This window comes from Pogona vitticeps, chromosome 11 (assembly GCF_051106095.1).
Source record: "Pogona vitticeps strain Pit_001003342236 chromosome 11, PviZW2.1, whole genome shotgun sequence".
In the NCBI taxonomy this organism is placed as follows: domain Eukaryota; kingdom Metazoa; phylum Chordata; class Lepidosauria; order Squamata; family Agamidae; genus Pogona; species Pogona vitticeps.
The window spans coordinates 61,685-79,073 of NC_135793.1; the positions used below are offsets into that span (position 1 = coordinate 61,685).

General features: G+C 53.1%; 2 protein-coding genes and 1 long non-coding RNA gene across 4 annotated transcripts; 2 read left to right on the plus strand and 1 right to left on the minus strand.

Annotated features, from left to right (window-relative positions):
• The first annotated feature begins 2,362 nt into the window (after window positions 1-2,362).
• On the plus strand, window positions 2,363-4,986 carry P2RY4 (pyrimidinergic receptor P2Y4). Its single transcript, XM_020784454.3, has one exon. The coding sequence runs from the start codon at window positions 2,500-2,502 to the stop codon at window positions 3,646-3,648; it is 1,149 nt and encodes a 382-aa protein (XP_020640113.3). The 5' UTR covers window positions 2,363-2,499; the 3' UTR covers window positions 3,649-4,986.
• A 1,518-nt stretch (window positions 4,987-6,504) lies between these two features.
• LOC110074308 (diacylglycerol O-acyltransferase 2) lies at window positions 6,505-17,370 on the minus strand. Of its 2 annotated transcripts, none has more exons than XM_020784357.3 (8): window positions 17,003-17,370; window positions 12,628-12,759; window positions 11,241-11,348; window positions 10,078-10,148; window positions 8,654-8,858; window positions 7,978-8,152; window positions 7,204-7,406; window positions 6,505-6,659 (listed from the first exon to the last, which is right to left on the minus strand). In XM_020784357.3, exons 1-8 carry the CDS (start codon window positions 17,040-17,042, stop codon window positions 6,505-6,507), a joined length of 1,089 nt encoding a protein of 362 aa, XP_020640016.2. In that variant the 5' UTR covers window positions 17,043-17,370. The 2 variants fall into 2 exon arrangements, with proteins under 2 accessions (XP_020640016.2, XP_072837244.2); XM_072981143.2 differs by lacking the exon at window positions 17,003-17,370 and adding an exon at window positions 13,622-15,659.
• On the plus strand, window positions 7,293-10,869 carry LOC140702264 (uncharacterized). The gene is made up of 2 exons (XR_012081374.2): window positions 7,293-7,423; window positions 8,022-10,869. It is a non-coding gene; the product is annotated as an uncharacterized LOC140702264 (long non-coding RNA).
• Window positions 17,371-17,389: the final 19 nt, after the last annotated feature.

A 17,389-nucleotide genomic window follows, 5' to 3' on the forward strand; every position in this document is an offset into this window, starting at 1 on the left:
CAGACAAAATGACCCGGGGCTGGAAGCTACTCCCCAGTGAGATGGTAGCTCAAAATGTGAGTTTAGGGGAAAAGGACAAGAAAAGAGAGTCTGAGGAGTAAAAGAAAAATCACATCTAACATGGAGGAAGTGCCTAGGAAGAAAAGGGTTCCCCTTCTTGCCGGCAGTAGAAGCTCGGAGGATGGGTGGGGGGAAGGCGGAGAGAGGTCCTGCAGCAAAGCTGGATGATGGGAGATCCAGGACAGAGACACGGAAGTACGACCCGCCCAGCCTCTAGTTAAGCCACCCGTAGGATTCCCTGCCCTGGGAGGAGGGCATCCTATTACCTTGTAGACACGAGCTCCACCCTTTGCTATTGACAGAGGCGAGGCGAGAGAACAGCAGCTTCACTGCTGCCTTCTGTCCCGGCTGAGAGGAAGATCACCTCCACCCTGTTTCTGATTGTTTTATTACGTTTAGCTGAGCTTTTTACAGAACGGTGGGCAGCAGGACAGCTTCTTGCATTCTCCACAGAGAGCTTCAGCCAGTCCAGTCCCATTCCCCAGAACATCACTTAGGCAGAAATAAAGACAACAGACAGACAGAAAATGGGCCCATGACGCTCCGGTGCCTGTGTGGCATGCAGGGATGAGGACCTCTCTCTGCACTCACCTGCACGCTACACCTGAGAGCAGCAGTCAAAGCAAATGTGGCACATGTCCTTCAGTTTTAAGCATGCTGAATCTTCATTGGGGCCTTTGCGGTCCATAGAGGGAGGGGCTCAAACCAACAGACCGAACATTCTCAGCATCCTCCCTGGAGTGCAGCTCTGGGAGGGGTTTGGAGGGATCCAGAAGAGTGAAGTCAGTTTTACGCTGGGGTCCAGTTTCAGTGGAGAGACCCCAGATCCCTTACCTGAGCCTTTGCCTCCTTTTGGGGATTTCCTGAAGGGGCTGTGCAGGATGCAGCGATGCTTTCTGTGCGACCATTGCACCCTCCTGAGTGTGCCTGCCTTGGGCTGACCTCTCTTAAGGCTGACTCACATTCAGGAGTGCCAACCTGCTGGGCATCCAGGCCTGCTGACAAAGGTCCCATTGTGCACTGCACAAGGGGTTTATCTGAGAAGCCTGGGTCATGAGCGGGGTGGGGTGGGGGCTGGCAGAGGAAGGAGCCATTTGCTCCTTGGGAGCAGGCTTTCTAGAAGGCTGGGCTGGATGGAGCCTGGCTGCCGTGAACCTTCGACCTAGAGGAAGCCAATGAAGATGGAGCGGCTGGGCCACCACTCCTAAGTGACCGGAGGGTGAGTACAGGAGAGAGGGAGAAAGAGAATGGCAAGAGGTGCCCCCAAGCTCAGCCTCCCCCCCTCCCCCCCCCGTTTACTGCCCACCAACCATGTCCACTCAGCAGAAAGCCCCGCTGAGGTCGAATGAACCCTCCCATCTCGACCCATAGTTTTCCTTCCAAGGACCAAAGGATGGCGAGTGCAAGAGCCAGTCTCCAGTCCAGAAGGCAAGGGCCATTGTAGGCACCCACACGCTGCAGGCTCCTCCCCGCCCCCCCCCCCCATCGTACAACCACTCCTGTGATTAGACACAGAACTAAACTTGCCAGCAATACAAGGCTGGGCAGGCAGAGGAGAGCCTGGAAGAGTTGGAAGGAGTGGGGGGCGGAATGGATTCAGCTGCCCTTCGCATATGCGAGAGGAAACCAGTAATTATAATATGAGATACTGTACCATGTTTCCCCGAAAGTAAGACAAGTTCTTATATTAATGTTTGCCCCAAAAAACACATTAGGGCTTATTTTCAGGGGATTTTTTCTTCCACGTAGAACAATCTACGTTGATTCAAATACAGTCCTGTCACCTTCTTCTGGTCGCTGCACAAAGGTGGAAGGTGGGGTTTCACTTACCCGGGGCTTATTTTGGGGGCACGGCTTATATTACGACCATCCTGAAAAATCATACTAGGGCTTACTTTCAGGTTAGGTCTTATTTTTGGGAAAACAGGATATTTTATGATGTGATGTGATACATAACAGTTAAAAGCTATCTGAGCATGTGTTGAGTGCTTTCCCCTTGTGAACGGGCAACTGTAAAGGGAGTGGACCTTCTTCCTCCAAGAGTCCTTGGCACAGCCGTCCTGTGCATCTTCCTCGTACCCCAGGGCTTCCCAACTTTGGTTCACCCAAAGGGGTTCTAGGACTGCAATTCCCAGAAGCCTCCACCACCAGCTGTGCTGGCCAGGGTTTCTGGGAGTTGCAGTCCAAGGACATCTGGGTTACCCAAGGTTGGGAAACACTGTTGTACACAATTAAGCCTTCCTAATTGCTTGCTGCCAAAGGATCATTTCTAAATGCACAGTTCTTGAAAACGGCAAACATTATGGCTTCTTATCATCCCACCACCAGGCACTAGTGCACACTTTTTGTCTGTGAGAAAGTGTGCCCTGTGCTACATGGAAAGCTTGAGGGGGGGAAAGAGAGGTGACCCATTTGTGTGACCTTTGTAGCCTTCAGGTGATGACCAGCCCTAGGATGATGACGCTTCCAGACCTTGCCTTCACCGCCATATCAAGCTCCCGGGTAGCAGAGAATGGCACCGGTGGCCCCATGGAAGAGACGTGCATCTTCAACGAGGAGTTCAAGTTCATCCTTCTGCCGGTCTCCTACGGGGCCGTCTGCGTGGTGGGGCTGCTCCTCAACTCCTGCTCCCTGTGGCTGTTTCTCTTCAGGATGAGGCCCTGGAATGCCACCACCACGTACATGTTCAACCTGGCCGTCTCCGACACCCTCTACGTCCTCTCCCTCCCCACGCTGGTCTACTACTATGCTGACCGCAACAACTGGCCGTTTGGCGAATGGCTGTGCAAGATTGTGCGCTTCCTTTTCTATGCCAACCTCTACAGCAGCATTCTCTTCCTCGCCTGCATCAGCATCCACCGTTACATTGGGATTTGCCACCCCATCCGTTCCCTCAGGTGGGTCAAAACCAGGCACGCTCGCTTGGTGTGCCTTGGCGTGTGGCTGGTGGTGACCCTCTGCCTCATCCCCAACCTGGTCTTTGTGACCATCAGTGTCAAGGGCAACAACACCCTCTGCCATGATACAACAAAACCTGAGGAGTTTGACCATTATGTCCACTATAGCTCAGCCGTGATGGCCCTTCTCTTTGGCATTCCCTTCCTGGTGGTCGTGGTGTGCTACTGCTTGATGGCTAAGCGGCTGTGGAGCCCGCAGCCTCTTGGGGGCTCCCGCCAGACTCTTCCCTCTTACAAGAGACGCTCCATCAAGATGATCCTGGTGGTGCTCTCGGTGTTCGCCATCAGCTTTGTGCCTTTCCACATTACACGGACCATCTACTATGCCTCTCGGCATCTCAAAGCCAGCTGTTACACACTCAACATTGTCAATGTCACCTACAAGATAACCCGGCCTTTAGCTAGCGCCAACAGCTGCATAGACCCTGTCCTGTACTTCTTGGCTGGTGACATGTACAGAGGGCGGCTGCATCGGGCTCTGTTCAAAATGCCTAAATCCAAGCAGGCATTGTCCACTTCGACAGTTGTGTCCCAATTTAGGGAGAACAGTCTACCTGCTCAGAGAAGAAACAGCTTCTGCCTGAGAGGAATCAGCAGCCATGCCCAAAACAGTCGGGGAGAAAGCAGGTGATCAAAGGACCAGAATGGTTTTGATTGATGGTGAGACCCATGTCCCTTTGCAGATCAGGGCAGGCCGGCATGACTACACCATGCATCGTATAATGGTTACTGATCAACTTGGAACAGCGAGACCCAAGGTCAAATCCCAGTTTAGATAGTGTCAGGGGGCCAAATCTACTTCACAAAGTTGTTTTCATAATAACTTTTTCAACACAACCTTTCAGCATGTGCAAGGAAAGGAGAACCCTGTACATTGTATGTTGGTGGTGCAAAGAAAGAAGTAAGGGAGGGGAAGAAGTGAGTGAGTGAGTGAGGGATTCTGGTAATATTTCCATATGACGGCTGCTGTTTTTGCTATAAGTTTTTTTCTGATGGAAAAAGCTTCCTATGCAACTATGAGAATATCACAGGAATCCCCTCCTTAGTGATAGAACTTGGAAGAGGAAAGTGTTGGTAAATTACAACAACTGGGGGGGGGGGGGAACCACAAGACATCATGTTCTACAGAGATATGGACTACATATTTTATATTAACTGGAAAACATCATAGAGTTTCTTTGCCATATATATACACGCATAAATATGTACATGCATACACACCCACCCATCCACCCACACATGTGTGTGCACACAAACACACATACATAAAAGAAAATGCCAATCCAATGTGATTTCTCTTTCCTAAACAGCCTGCCTCCATTAGCTGCTGTTTTGTTTCACTGCTGTGATCCGTACTGTAGTAGGGAACGAGAATCATAGCAGAGCTTGAAATTTTACTTTTAGAACTTTTACCATTCAGAAAACCTCAGGCAGAATTGGCGCTAACTACATTGGTTGGGGGACTCTGGGTGATGTAATGCACAAGAGTAATTTTGCTAATTTCTGCTTCCTAATAAATAAAAATATATGAATATATGATTTTCCTATAGCTTTTTACTGAGGTGTAAGACACATTTAGTTTAGTAGGACATATATTTTAGTAAAGAGTTCAAAGGGTTGAGTTCTTCTAAGACATATGCGGCAGACTTAGTTCTTTGAAAAGAACATTATAATTTCCTTATCATTGTTTGAAACCTCTTTCCAGAAATGTAATATTCACAACTCTTAAGTTCAATCTTAGGGGGGGGGGGAGCAGATGTTTCTAATAATTTATACTACAGAAAGGTTTGACAGGCAGAGGCTAGCCTTCCTCCCTCAGGAGTTCCCTCTTGCTCCAGGTCATCAGGTGACTGGGACTGGCAGAGGTGGGCACAGACCGCGCAGAGAGGCTTCGTAGGACTGGTCTGTCTGGGTCAGAGGGCAGAGCCTCAGTGCTGCTGCCTGGGGCTGGCCCTGCTGTTTGCCATGGAGATGCAGCAGTAACACAAATGCGGGGGTTCTGAGCTGGAAGGCCTCCCAGCTTTGATGCCAAGGAGAGATGCCAGGCAGGGCCTGCATGTCTCTGTTGGGGAGGAGAGAAAGGGATATCTCTCTGGCCAGTTTTCCACTGTAAGGACTTCTGTTGCCTTGAAAACCTGGGACCGCATTTTGCAGGGCTTTTGAGGAGAGGGGCACAGCCCTCCCTTTTCTCTGGGTGCTTGCTGGAGCAATACAGGGGCCTGTGAAGAAGCCAGGGCTGAGGCTAGAGCATAACCCTCTTGCTGTGGGGGTGGGAGGTGGGGGGAAAGAACAGCAGGGCTGAGCAACCTTGAGGAGTTGGGCACAGTTGGGAAGGCAGAAGAGGGCACACCTGGTTCAGTGGCCAGCCAGTCAAAGAGCCACAGCCCTGTGGGGTCACCAAAGCCTCTTTGGTGCAAATGGTGTGGGCGGGTGGGGTAGGGAGGGGCAGGGGAACACATTCAGGGACCTGGGGGTTAGGAGGTCCCTCCACCAGCTCCACAGCCCCTGAGATGTTAGAGGCAAGGCTCCTGTGCTGGGGGGAGGCAGCTCCCCTCCACCTTTCACCCCACTCCTCCCGCTGAAGCCAAGGCCTGCCCCTGGATTAAGAGGAAAGCTGCCGCTGAAGGTGCCCATGGCCACAGAGACGGGCGAAACGTTAGGAAGAACAACCTTCAGAACAAAGAGCCAAAGAGCCCGGAAAACCCACAACAACCATTGGATCCCGGCCATGAAAGCCTTCACGAATACACTGAATTTTAAAGCTGGGGCGGGCGGGGGGAGCGCTCCAAGGAGCCTCGAAGCCACACCGGCTGCGGACTCTCAGCTGAGCGATCCCCCGGCCGGGCCCGAGTGGCAGACGCAGGAGAGATGCAGCGGCCTCCCTCCGCCAACCAGGCCGGGAGAGAGGGAGGAAGGGAAGGCAGGCAGGCGGGCTCCGGGCACGTGAAGACACGATCGTGTGTTAGAGGTTTACCACGTCCAAAGCACAAGGGCAGTTTGACAGCGAGACAGGGGAGCGCGGGCGGGGCAGGGCGAGGCGGGGGGGGGGCTCTCTTTGTCGGAGGGTTTGAAATGGACGGTAAGGGTCGACCTTTCCACGGGGGGGGGGGGCGGACTAGACGAGACGGCCCCTGGGGGGCTTTACCCTCGGACTTTCCGCAGTCCACCGCACCATCTAGCGGCATTTCGTCCCCTGGCAGCGGCCGCTTTCGCCTCCGGTCCTTGAGCGGCTTGTCAACCCGGAGAGGGAGCCCCGGGCCCTCCGCGTACGAAGTGCAGCCTCTCCGCCCCCCCCCCCCCGCATCCGTGGGCCAAGCGGCGGGGGTGGGAGTGGGGCGGGGAGCCCCTGCTGAGGGGCAGCGCGCCCCACCGAACTGGGAGGTAGCCAGGGAGAGGCCGGTCCGGCGCCCCGGAAAGGAAGGACGCGCCCGCCTGGCCTCGGCCGAAGGGACCCCCCCCCCCGCCTCTTCTCCGGAGCGGCTCTCCGTCAAAGGATGCGCAGCTCCTCCGTCTCGGGCAGACCGTGGGCGACTTTGTGCTCGTCGAAGAGTTTGCGGAGAGCCTGGACGTACATGGCATGGTACCGATCCACCATCTCCCGCGTCGGCTGCTCCACCTTGGGCAGCATCAAAGGCTCTCCGACTGGGCGGAGAGAAAAGCGCATCAGGCCGCGCGGTGGACCTGCCGGCAGAGCCCCCCACTGGGACAGCCTTCCCCGGGGGTGCGGGGTCGTGAGTGGGGGCGGCCCTCGGAATGTCCCCCGGCCCCCGAAGGGCGCCCGAGAGTGCCGCGCCACCCCCGGGGGGATCCCCAGCCCGAATCCTCAAGGGCCGCGGGGCCCCTCTGTCCGGAGCGGCTGAGGGCCAGAGCCTTCCCAGCCTCCGCCTCCGGCCAGTGGGCGAGCGAGCGAGCGAGCCACCTTGCCTCCCCCACCCCCACCCCGCGCCAGAGGTGGCTCAGCTGCCGCCCCCTCCCTGCCCCAGGCTGGGAGCTGCAGGACAGCGGTTTCTGGAAGATCACACGAGGATCAAGAAAGGCGGACACCCCCCCACGCCCGAGGGGGGGGGCAGAGGCGGGGGCGGGGGGCGGCCGTTGCGGGGAGCGCTCCCGTCGGTCCGCTTGCCGGCCGGGCGTCTCTACCGGGAGGCTCAGGCTTGGCTCCAGCGGCCGCTACGGAGATACTCACTGACAGTGGTGACCGGTCGGGGAAAAGGGAGAAAACCCCAGGAATGGACGGAAGTGAAGCCTCTGCCGTAGAAGAAGCAGGGAGCGACCCCAAAAAATTTCCGGACCCGGTTCTGGAGGCTCCGCACCCAACTGCCTTCCTCAAAATGGACCTGCTGGAAAAGGTCGTTCTCTCCGAAGGAGAAAGCCGGAACCAGATGGGCCCTGCGGGGAGAAAGAGGGTGGGTGGGGGCGAAACGGGAAGCGGGGTTGGTGGCTGAGTGGGGCGAGCCACGTCCTGGATGCAGGCTTGGGTGCAGACACCCCCCCCCCCGTGTGGCGGGCAGGCAGCGCCCCGCGATCCAGCCTGGAGGATCCCTGCCTCAGGCAGCCCCCCTCCCCCGTAGGGGCCGAAGAGCTGGCGTCGCTCCAGGGCTGGGGGGAGCGGAGCGCTGTGTGTGTGTGTATGTGTGTGTGGGGGGGCACCCCGGGTCTCCCGGCCTTGCCCAGGAGGCGCCCCTCGGACTAGGAAGGGGGGCTGTGCGCGCGCGCGGTTATGGGGGCAGAAGTCACGGGAGATTTCTTAACTCTGGAATTTTATTCACTGGACGAAGGGAATGACCCTCAGGAACAGGCAGGAACCCCTTTATGCACCGCTCTTCTTTTCAGGAGACGGCCTTTCCTCCTTTCCTCCCAACCCCCCCCCCCGAACCTGTGTGCCTTCAGCTATTCGAAAGAGGAACTGACAGTTTGACGGGAGAGGGTGGGAGATGGGGGTGGGGTGGGGGGGACGCACCCATGCTGGAGAGCCATCTTGACGAAGCCTTTGCGTCTGCTCAGGATTAACTTGGTCACCCCTGGCTGGCAGGAGAGCGACTCGGCGGCGCCCCCGACCACAATGGCCACGGCGTTTCCGGTGCCGTTCCTGGAGACGAGGTACTCGATCCCGCGGCGGGTCACCGGGTAGAGACCTGGGAGAAAGAGCCCCAAAAGGGTTACAGGAGTTAAAATACCCAAAGGAGAGACCCTTCGGAAAGCTGTGAAGAACAAGAAAGGAGCATTTCAATAAGGCATCAAAGAGAAAAGCCCTCCCACCCTGCAGTCAGCGCTGAACTGCCAAAAACTGTGAGGAATCCTAGAAAAAAATCCTGGAAAAAAAAAGGGGGGGGGGACTGGAATTATCATGACTACATTAAGAAACCTTCATTAAAGAATGTCCAGCCTTGCCTTAATTACACCACTGTGAAGTTAATTAATTAATATTATTAATTAAAAGTACTATTTACTGAATGAAAACCATAAAAGAAAAACAATAAGTTTAGAGGGTTGGGTTACATCTTATCCTAAAGGCTGTGGATAGCTCACAGATAAAGGGTTGTTTTGATCACCCCTAAATTCTGCCTCCTCTACCCCAAAGGAACATCCCGGCCAGGGGACAGGAGAGGAAGGGAGGAGAAAAGCAACAGGCTCACCGCCACTCATGAGGTATTCTCTGATCCCAGGCAGTCGGAAGTTCCCGGCCAGAGTGCCCAGAAAGGGTTTGATGCCTGGGAACTTTTCACAGAAGCCGGTGGAGCGGGTGACAAAGTTGCAGAAAGCTCCGATGCACAAGATCCCGTGAGGATGGACCCCAATGATGTAGTTGTGGCTGGGAAGCAGGTCGTGAGTCTTCACCAGCTGAAGGCAGAGGACAAAGCGGACGACGGCTGAGCCGGACAGGCTCCCCCCCCCCCCCCCGTTCTGCATGGGCTTCTGGGCCAAGGGAATTCGACACAGGCGGCAGAGGATTCTGCAACCCGCACCCTATGTTGACCTCTCAAGAGACCCTTGGGAGTTCAGGGCATGCGTGGCCTGGATCATGCCCCCTGTGGCTCTGCAGAGTGTGCCTGTGGCAGGAAAAGCTGGGACTCAGCTGTTTTTCAGAAGGACTCCTACCCAGGAAGCAGAAGCCACATTGAATGTTCCTCCTCTGGAGGAACGCCAGGTAGAATCTAACCGTCTTGCAACCATGAAGGGAGAAAGCTGACAATGGGTCAAGATGCTCTGGCCATGAACCGGGGTGGGTGGGTTTGGAACTGAAGGCCTTCCAGGCCCCTCCCATCTCTGTTATTCTGTGACCCCCACCCCCCACCCCCAGCTGCTTTGCCTCCTTCTCGTGCTTCTCCGCAGCTGTCCTTTCTACCATCCCTGTCCCACACAACATGGGGGGGGGGCTGGGAAATGGGCCCCACAGCTTTGGAAGCCAAATTCTAGCCAAGCGATGGTGCTCAACTAGGAAGGCATAATCTCAAAGCTCCTTCAGCTGGGGCCAAGGGCCGCCCCAGTTGCTTGGGCTTGACTCCGGTGCAGGGCAAGGGAGAGCTTTTGCTTCAGGCCCCTCTCCCCACCTCTGGTTTGTCCCCTTGGGATCCTTTGCAATGTCCTTCGAAACACACTTCCCTGTTGGACCTTCACCTCTGGAGCCATTTCATATGTTTGATAATGGTTAATATTTGGGAGGCTCCAATGCAGAAATGGGCATCTGAGGGAACAGTTGCAGACACCTGATCCAGCCATTTTGTCATCGGGCTGATTGGCTAGGAAAATTACTGGACAAGACCTTAGCAATACAGGGAAATCAGTTGTGCTGTGCTACAAACCTGTTGCTGTTTGGAAATGGAAGGCTCTCTTGCCCGCCTTTGCCTTTCTCTGCCAGCAGCTGCTTGGGTCTTGAACACCTGCAGTTGGCTCCAGTTCTATCCAGGTTCTGACGCTGAGGTTCTTCCCCAGCACCAGAGATAAATCTGCAGCCCAGGGCTCCTCACAAACATGCAGCGCCTCTTGTCCAAAATGGAGGCTGAACAAACACCTCTCCCTCCCCTGCCCACCGCCTTCTAACATCCCTGCAGGTTCTCACCTGAATGGGAAAATAGTCTCGGAAGTGATCCCAGACGGCCAAGCTCCGTATCCAGGAAGAGCTTCTCCCACCTGCAAGGCACCAGAAGGGAAAATACGTGAAGGGCAGGAAGGCCATCAACGTCTCCACTGGGGAGGAACGGGCAGGCGAAGAGCAGAGCAGGTGGCCTGCAATAACCAGCTGGGGCTGTTCTCTGCCTAGTGAATGGGAGAGCGTCCATCTCAGAGCTTTAACCTCTAAAGCATCCTTCTTCTTCCAGGCTGCAGCCTCCCATCCAAGCATGTGTCTAGAATGTTGCAACAGCACCCTAAGAACTTAATGGGAATTATAGGCTAGTGAGGAGCTTCTAGTGAGGAGTCTCTGCTAGACAGTCCCTGGGGAATTCCCTGAAATCCTACAAAAAAAATTCTAATTCCCTACCCCCCCCCCCCAAAAAAAAACCACACAAACCTTTGCATGTATTTTATAACTCTATAAGCCCTTCTGGAAATTTTGTGAAAGGGGAGTATAGTTGCTTTGTATGAATCATGAATCATCCTGGACCTCTAACATTAACAAACCTTCTGGCTGCATCTGCACCCTCCAGAATGGTCTGCCTCTAGGTAGGAAAGGGTCGGTGGCAAGAGGGAACATTTGGACTTTTTTTTTTTTTTTTTAAGTGGAGTGTTGTACCTCATTGCTTTTAATCTGTTTTTGGTGTTGATTTTGTTACCACTTTTTAGTGTGGCATTTGAATACTTTTAATATTTGTATACTTACTGTTTATAGCTTTTAAATATTGTCTTTTAATGATGTAAGCTGTCTTGGGTCTATTTTAAGGAGATGGATGGGATAAAACTATATTGAACAAACAAACAAATAACCATGAGAACTTAGTAGGTGGCATATTTTGATGGTTGGAAGAGGGTTTATATCACTTCTTGAGAAATTTTGGGAACAAAAATAATAGTAAAAGCAACGCAGCAACTACACGGAAGTCTGTACATTACTGTATGAGAGGGACAGAAACCGTTTCCACCCAGGCTCATGGGGGAACTTCAGATAACTTTTTTTTTTTTTGGGAGGGGGGAATGCTCAGGAATCAAACCACTGATGCCAATAGATAAAAGGCTGAGCAAGTGGGGGATAGATATCTTGTGAAAGGAAGACTTAACTCTACGCACCTTTCTCAGGCGTTTCCCAGTCAAAGATAAGCCAAGCCACGTAGAAGGCAGAAATGGGCCAGAAATTGGTGAAAACCAAATAGATGAGAAGAAGCAGGAGAACAATTCCTGAGGGGAGAACAATAACAACCATAGATGCCCGTTTCCCACCAGCACCCACATATATAGCCTTGCCCACATGCCAGGCGTCCTGAGATCTAAGGGTGGCCCTTGGAAGCTGTGGCCTTGCCTTCCTGTTTTCCCTTCCCTCCCTCCCTTCCCGAATCTTCTTCAGGAACGTCTAGTAGGTGCCAAGAAGGATGTGATCTTTGAGGCCTCTTTGAGAAGTCACCGATTTTCCTGCCTTGCAGACTGGCTTCCCCTATTTCCCCTCATATTTGGCAAGTATGAAGTTACAGCAGGAATCCACCTGAGATCCTTTTCTCTTTCTTGACTGCTGGAGCCCCTTTGATGATCTCTTTTCTTCTTCTCTTGCCTCCCAGCTTTTCCTGAAAGCCCCAGCCCGAGCCGCTTCCTGGAATCTAAATCCAGCCCAGCCTCCACCTGCCTTTGTGATCATTCATGATCTGGGTTTCAGTCTTGCTTCCTCAAGTTCCTAGTTCCCTCTTCTGAAGCAATGGCCTTGTACTTGTTTGGTAATTTGTATCATTCTCTTATTGTCTGGCACTGTACCATAAAACTAAGATTTGCTTGAAATATGGTGCTGGAGGAAAGCTTTCGAGGATACACTGGACTGCTAGAAAGATGAACAAGTGGGTCCTAGATCCAATCAAGCCTGAAACATCTCTGAAGGAAAACAGGATGAAACTGAGACTGTTCTGCTTAGGGCATATGGTGAGAAAACAGGATTCTCTGGGAAAGACAATAACGCTGGGAAAGGTGGAAGGCAACAGGAAAAGAGGAATACCAATTATGATATGGACTGATTCCCTAAAGGAACCCGCAGGCTTGGGTTTGCAAGTGCAGGGCAGTTGAGGACGAGATGTTCTGGAGATGGCTCATTCATGGGGTCGCCACAAGTTGGAGGCAATGGTGGTTAAGGACAACAAGGCAAGGGATGGGGGAAAAACAGAAGCCCACCAGGACCACCCCGGGCCACCACTTGCCCACTCCTGGCTTGAGGCCTTGGGGGCCCACTTGGCCAGATGGCTCTGGAAGCCACCGTCAGGGTGCGGGAAGAGGCTGGCAGCCATCTCAGTCGTCCTCTTCTGTACCCCAAATCAGGAATGCATCCCTCTGGAAATGAGCACGTCTACTATAGGAAAACCTTCCTGAATCTGAAACAGCTTCCATCCTTCTTTTTGCACAGAGGCCCCTGGCACTCTGCTTGGCCATGATGATGGGCCGAAGTGATGCTGCTGTCAGTGCAAATCGGCTGATCACTCACCCATCAACAGGAAGCTCAGGATCCACTGGAAGACCGAGAGCAGCTGGATGCAGGCCCGGACGTCTCTTTGCGAAGGCCAGGGAAGGGCCAGGACGGAACGCAGGAGAGCAGCCTGGATGCTGGCATGGCTCCCTGCCAAGGAAAACACAGCTGTCTGCCATCGTCCCCTTCCTGCCTCCTGGTGACCTGCCCCCTCCTGGCCACGTGACGTCCACCTGTTTGCTCAGCTTTTCCTCCACCCTCCAGCCATGGCTTTTCCAGCTGAGCCAGGCCCTGTAGACAGCAGGCAGATGGATTTGCCTCCTTTTTTCTTCAGGGACCCCAGCAGGCAACCAGGCAGGCAGCATCCTCGGCTGATGTCTGAGGTCTGGAGCACATGAATACGGCCCTTTATGCCCCACTAACGGCTTGACTGGGACCAGAGAGGACTGGCTTCTGAGCTGACATGTAAAGTACTCCTCTGATCCAAGGAGGAAGATGGGCAGATAAAGCAACAGCATTCTCCACCCCCCCTTCTCCCCTGCCCCCTGTGTGATCTCACACACCACCATGTTATTTATTTGAGGAGTGGAAGCATCAGGTGCCCTGGATCCAGAGTGTCTTCGGTGTCCTCAACTACGTATCTGTGAAGTCAGGGACCATGTTTAGCCTGCCGCTCACAACCACGGTGGTGCCCAAGCTCTTCTCCCTGGGCCAGCCTGTCTGAGGCAGAGGCTGCCTGCCAGCCCCTGTCTGGGCACCGAGGCCATCCTGTCCTAAAGCGACTGATAAGGCGGGAGGCCTCAGGTCAATGTCTCTTCCTCCCGAGGCCTCAGCCTTGATACCGGCTTCCCACCCAGCACCAATACCCTCTTCCTCGTAGCAAGTATTGGTGAAACATTAACCCTCACAGAAGACATTGCAAACAGAGCCAAGGGAGCTGGGATACTGATGCACCCCCCACCCCCACCCCCCACAAGAGGCCTTAAGTTTCACATTCAGGAGTAAAACTCACCATGATCTGTGGGCCGGCAGGAAAGCGTTTGTACAGCCCATCTTGACTGGGTTAGTTTCATCACTTGGCTGCATATTTCATGTAAGAGGCACCCTCTCCTCCTTGATGCCCCCCCACCTTCACACACAAATGAAGACACAGCACATGTTTCCATTTGTGGGTGAACTTTGATTTCCTCTTGCAAACAAGCCCTCTAAAGTCAGTTGCCCAGAGAAGCATTCAGAAGTCCTCTGTTCCGTCATCTGAACATTAACCAGCTGGCATTACGAAATGGGGTCGCTCTACAAATTCACGGTCACAGGATTACATTTACAGAATATGTGAATTAAAAAAACTACTTGTGTGAAACACAATGCAGGAAACACGGACCAATAAAAGCAGTTTTAAGATGACAGGTTATAAAGCGAAGAATCCATGGAGAAAACCAATTTACAAGTGACATACTGTAGCTATTGTTATTTGTGTTATGGGGAAACAAGGTTGTTAAACAGTTACATTTCAAAGGTATTATAAATAGAACAAGAAGGAAGTCACTTTGCTGGTTTAATGAGTAACATTTCATAGTCGCTTTCAAACGTGACTTCTGAAATGCACTTTACAAGCATTTTGAGAGAAATCCCCCAAGTTTTCTGCCATTTGCTTAGCAGCCCTAAGAGGGGATTTCTAATAATCCGTGGTGATCTAAAAGATCCCAATTGATTCGATGCAGCCTTTCCAGCTTTTGCACCATTGAAAGCCAAACATTTCTCTGCAACCTCTGTCTTCCAAATGATGTGCCAGTGCCAGTCATTGCCGTTTTTCCGAGAGTCCAAAAAAGAAGTTGTGCTGATTCACAGAAATGTCTACGCATGCATGGCTGTATGCGCACGTATAATCCGCCCATAAACTCTTACTGCAAACAGTAGCTCTGCACAAACATCATACCCAATTTATTAGCTCCAGCTGACTGCCCGAGAATAGTCTGTGGCAGCACACCTTGGACTTTGGCCTGCAATTGCGTGATGCGGGAGACAGAAAGATGCTGCCTTGCTTCCAAACCGTCTCAGACGTGCCCCCAGAGAGAGAGGTCAACAAGGCAGGGGGCTAGTCAGTCTCCTCTCTCTCTCTCTCTCTCTCTCTCTCGCTGGGGATCTCTTGGGAAGTTAATAGCCCATGGTCTCCTGTCCTAAAACCAAGCCACCCCAAATAGCTGGCATGCCACTAAGATAGGTTGAAGTTGTGAATCTAATTACTTTAAAGTTGACAGCTAAGTGCAGGAAGAAGAGGGGAGTGGGGAAGAGAGGGAGAGGAAGTCTCAGGGTGTCCCTCTCCCAAGCCTTGGCACCACTACAGTGATATGAGCATGTCTGTGTGTCAAGGCAGAAGCAGCTTAGAGCAACTGCAGCAGGGCTTCCAAGATGAGGCACTTAAAGTGAAGTTTCACCAGCGCACACACACATTTCCATGCTGAGTGGGGATTCGAACCCAGGTCTCCTGAAACCAAGTCCATCACTCCTTCCAGTTCACCACTCGGAGGAAGGTGGGCTGTTGGTTTCCCCCTGCTGCTGCACCCTCCATGACAGGAGGGCCTCATAAAGTGGAGGGATGGAAGGGCTGCCCTCACCCGTTCTGCCCACAGGATTTCTTGTGAGCCGGCCGGAGGAGAGTCAGACGGCAGTGGGATGACAGTGGTCTTCCGGGGGCCTTGGGCTTCGTTTTCTAGCAGCCGACCCCAGCCTGGCTCAGGGCAGAGGTTTAGGGGAGGTGAAGCCCAACATTTCAGGAGGGCCAAAGATTCATCACCCCTGAGATGGAGAGAGCGTTCACCTTAACTTTACAGAAGATGTATCAGAGTAGAATCAAAACCTGGCAATTGGGTGACCAGGGCAGAGCGGTTATCCCAGCCCATCCTTTTCCCAAGCTGTTCTTCTGTGAGCTCGCAGGAGCACAGGGTGGCCTCCCTCCTCCTCCTCCTGGAAGCCCTGTGGCCGGGCTCAAGGCCACCCAAGCGCCTCCGTGGCCTGATGGGGAGCAGTGAAAACAGGCAGGCCTTGGGTTCCAAGCCAAGAGTGAGAAGCCTGGGATAGCTCATTTAGCTTATCTATTTTCATTGCTTTATACTGTTTGTGTTCACATTATTTGCTATTAAAGTCTCCAGGCAGTTCAGATTAAAACTAGGCATGACAACTGTATAAAAGTAATATCCAAACCCAAAAACATTTCACAAAGAACACAAGAAAAGGAGCAGAGCTAGAGCGACCAGGAAGGAAGCTTCCGAGAGGAGGCTCAAAGGAACACGCTTGCTTTTGCTCTCTGGGAGTCCCAAAAAGCAGGCCCAGTCGCTGAATAAGGCAGCAGACCTACTTTTGTGATGTTGCTGGACAGCTGTATTTCGGTTGTGGAAGAGCCAACAGGGCCGGAAGAGAATATCTCAGCCCTAGTGGACTGCAGACCGAGGAGACCTCTTAGGGAATCCCAGGCATTCGGGGCTTTGTGTATTAGCAAAACCTGGATGTGGTTTAGCAGCTAAAACAGGCAGTAGGAGCAGAGCTCCTCTTCCAGCATAGATGTTGTGGGTGCAAGGCAGGGTGCCTCTCTGAGCCCTGAAGCTGATGCTCTCTGCATGCAGTTTTACCTCTGAACATGTCGGTGCAACGGTGGCCCCCCGCACAGCGCATGCTAGTAATCTAATGATGACACTCCCAGCGTGCGTGGCCCATGGCGGCAAAGTCACCAGGGAGTAGCAGAGGGATTGCCACCGGACTCTCTTCCTTGGTGGGGTCAGTTAGGTCCCCAAAGATGGGCACAGGACACCCCCAAACTCCATGCCTTGTCCTGCAGAGGAAGTGCCACTGTCTGCAGCACAAGGTGCCTCCCGGGAGGCTGCTTCTCCACAACCATCCCCTGGAAAGCTCAGCGGCTCCTTCCCGCCAGAGCCGAGGCCATTGCTAAGCCCAGGGTGTGGGTGCCAGAGGCACATTCCGAGTCTCTCCCTTTCACAAGACACCCACTGGGCTGCATTATAGTCAACACAAATTATTGACAATTACTTACGATAACGAGGAACCATCTTTTGGCTTGGTTTGTGGAACAGAGGATTGTACCTGGCAAATCTCATCCCTCAAAAACACCCCCCCCCAAACTGCCAAAAGTCAAAATTCCAATGTGATACTTTAATTCTGAAACCTGTTTATATTTAGGTGCAATTTACGCCCCCTGAACTAGTACTTTAAGTTATAACCAAACTCCTCACTGGCAGCCCCCTCCCATCCAAACATCAGAAGGGAACCAGGAAATTGGATTCTGGAAGCAGAATTTCAGTTGCAAGAGGACACACACCACCAGCCAACGCTGTAGCAAAAAGTCATCACAGGCCATTTCTCAGCCTTCAGCCTCTCTTACCGCTCTGGTTTTGTGAATAAGCAGCGATGATTGTTTTCATGGTGTCCACAGCACTCCCGAGTCCCTCCTTCGGTCTGCTTTGGACTTTGCTTCCAACAACAGCTGCAAGGCAGCTTTGCAAGTCGGGAGCCCCGTGCTTTTGACTTTAGACCCTGCTGGGGCTTTGCAGTGAGGCCAGAGGAGAACTCAGTCCATGGGAGGGCAGGCCAAGCAGACAAGTAAGTCCTCCTGACCCTCCCACAGGCTCACAATTTTCCAATAGGACAGAAATGGGGAAAGGGAGCCCTCCGGAGGACGCAAAGGCCCACAAAGGCTCCAGCTCCCCCCTCCCTGCCTCAAAGGGTGGGCAGATGTGTCACTCCGCCCGCCCGCTGCCCCCCCCCAGGT

Coding starts and splice junctions, on each gene's coding strand:
- P2RY4 (XM_020784454.3), top strand. CDS start 2,500: ATGACCAGCCCTAGGATGATGACGCTTCCAGACCTTGCCTTCACCGCC.
- LOC110074308 (XM_072981143.2), bottom strand. CDS start 13,775: ATGGAAACATGTGCTGTGTCTTCATTTGTGTGTGAAGGTGGGGGGGCA. Junction 12,760..13,621: donor CTGCCGGCCCACAGATCATG/GTGAGTTTTACT, acceptor TTTCCTTGGCAG/GGAGCCATGCCAGCATCCAG. Junction 6,660..7,203: donor CCGACCGGTCACCACTGTCA/GTGAGTATCTCC, acceptor CTCTCCGCCCAG/TCGGAGAGCCTTTGATGCTG.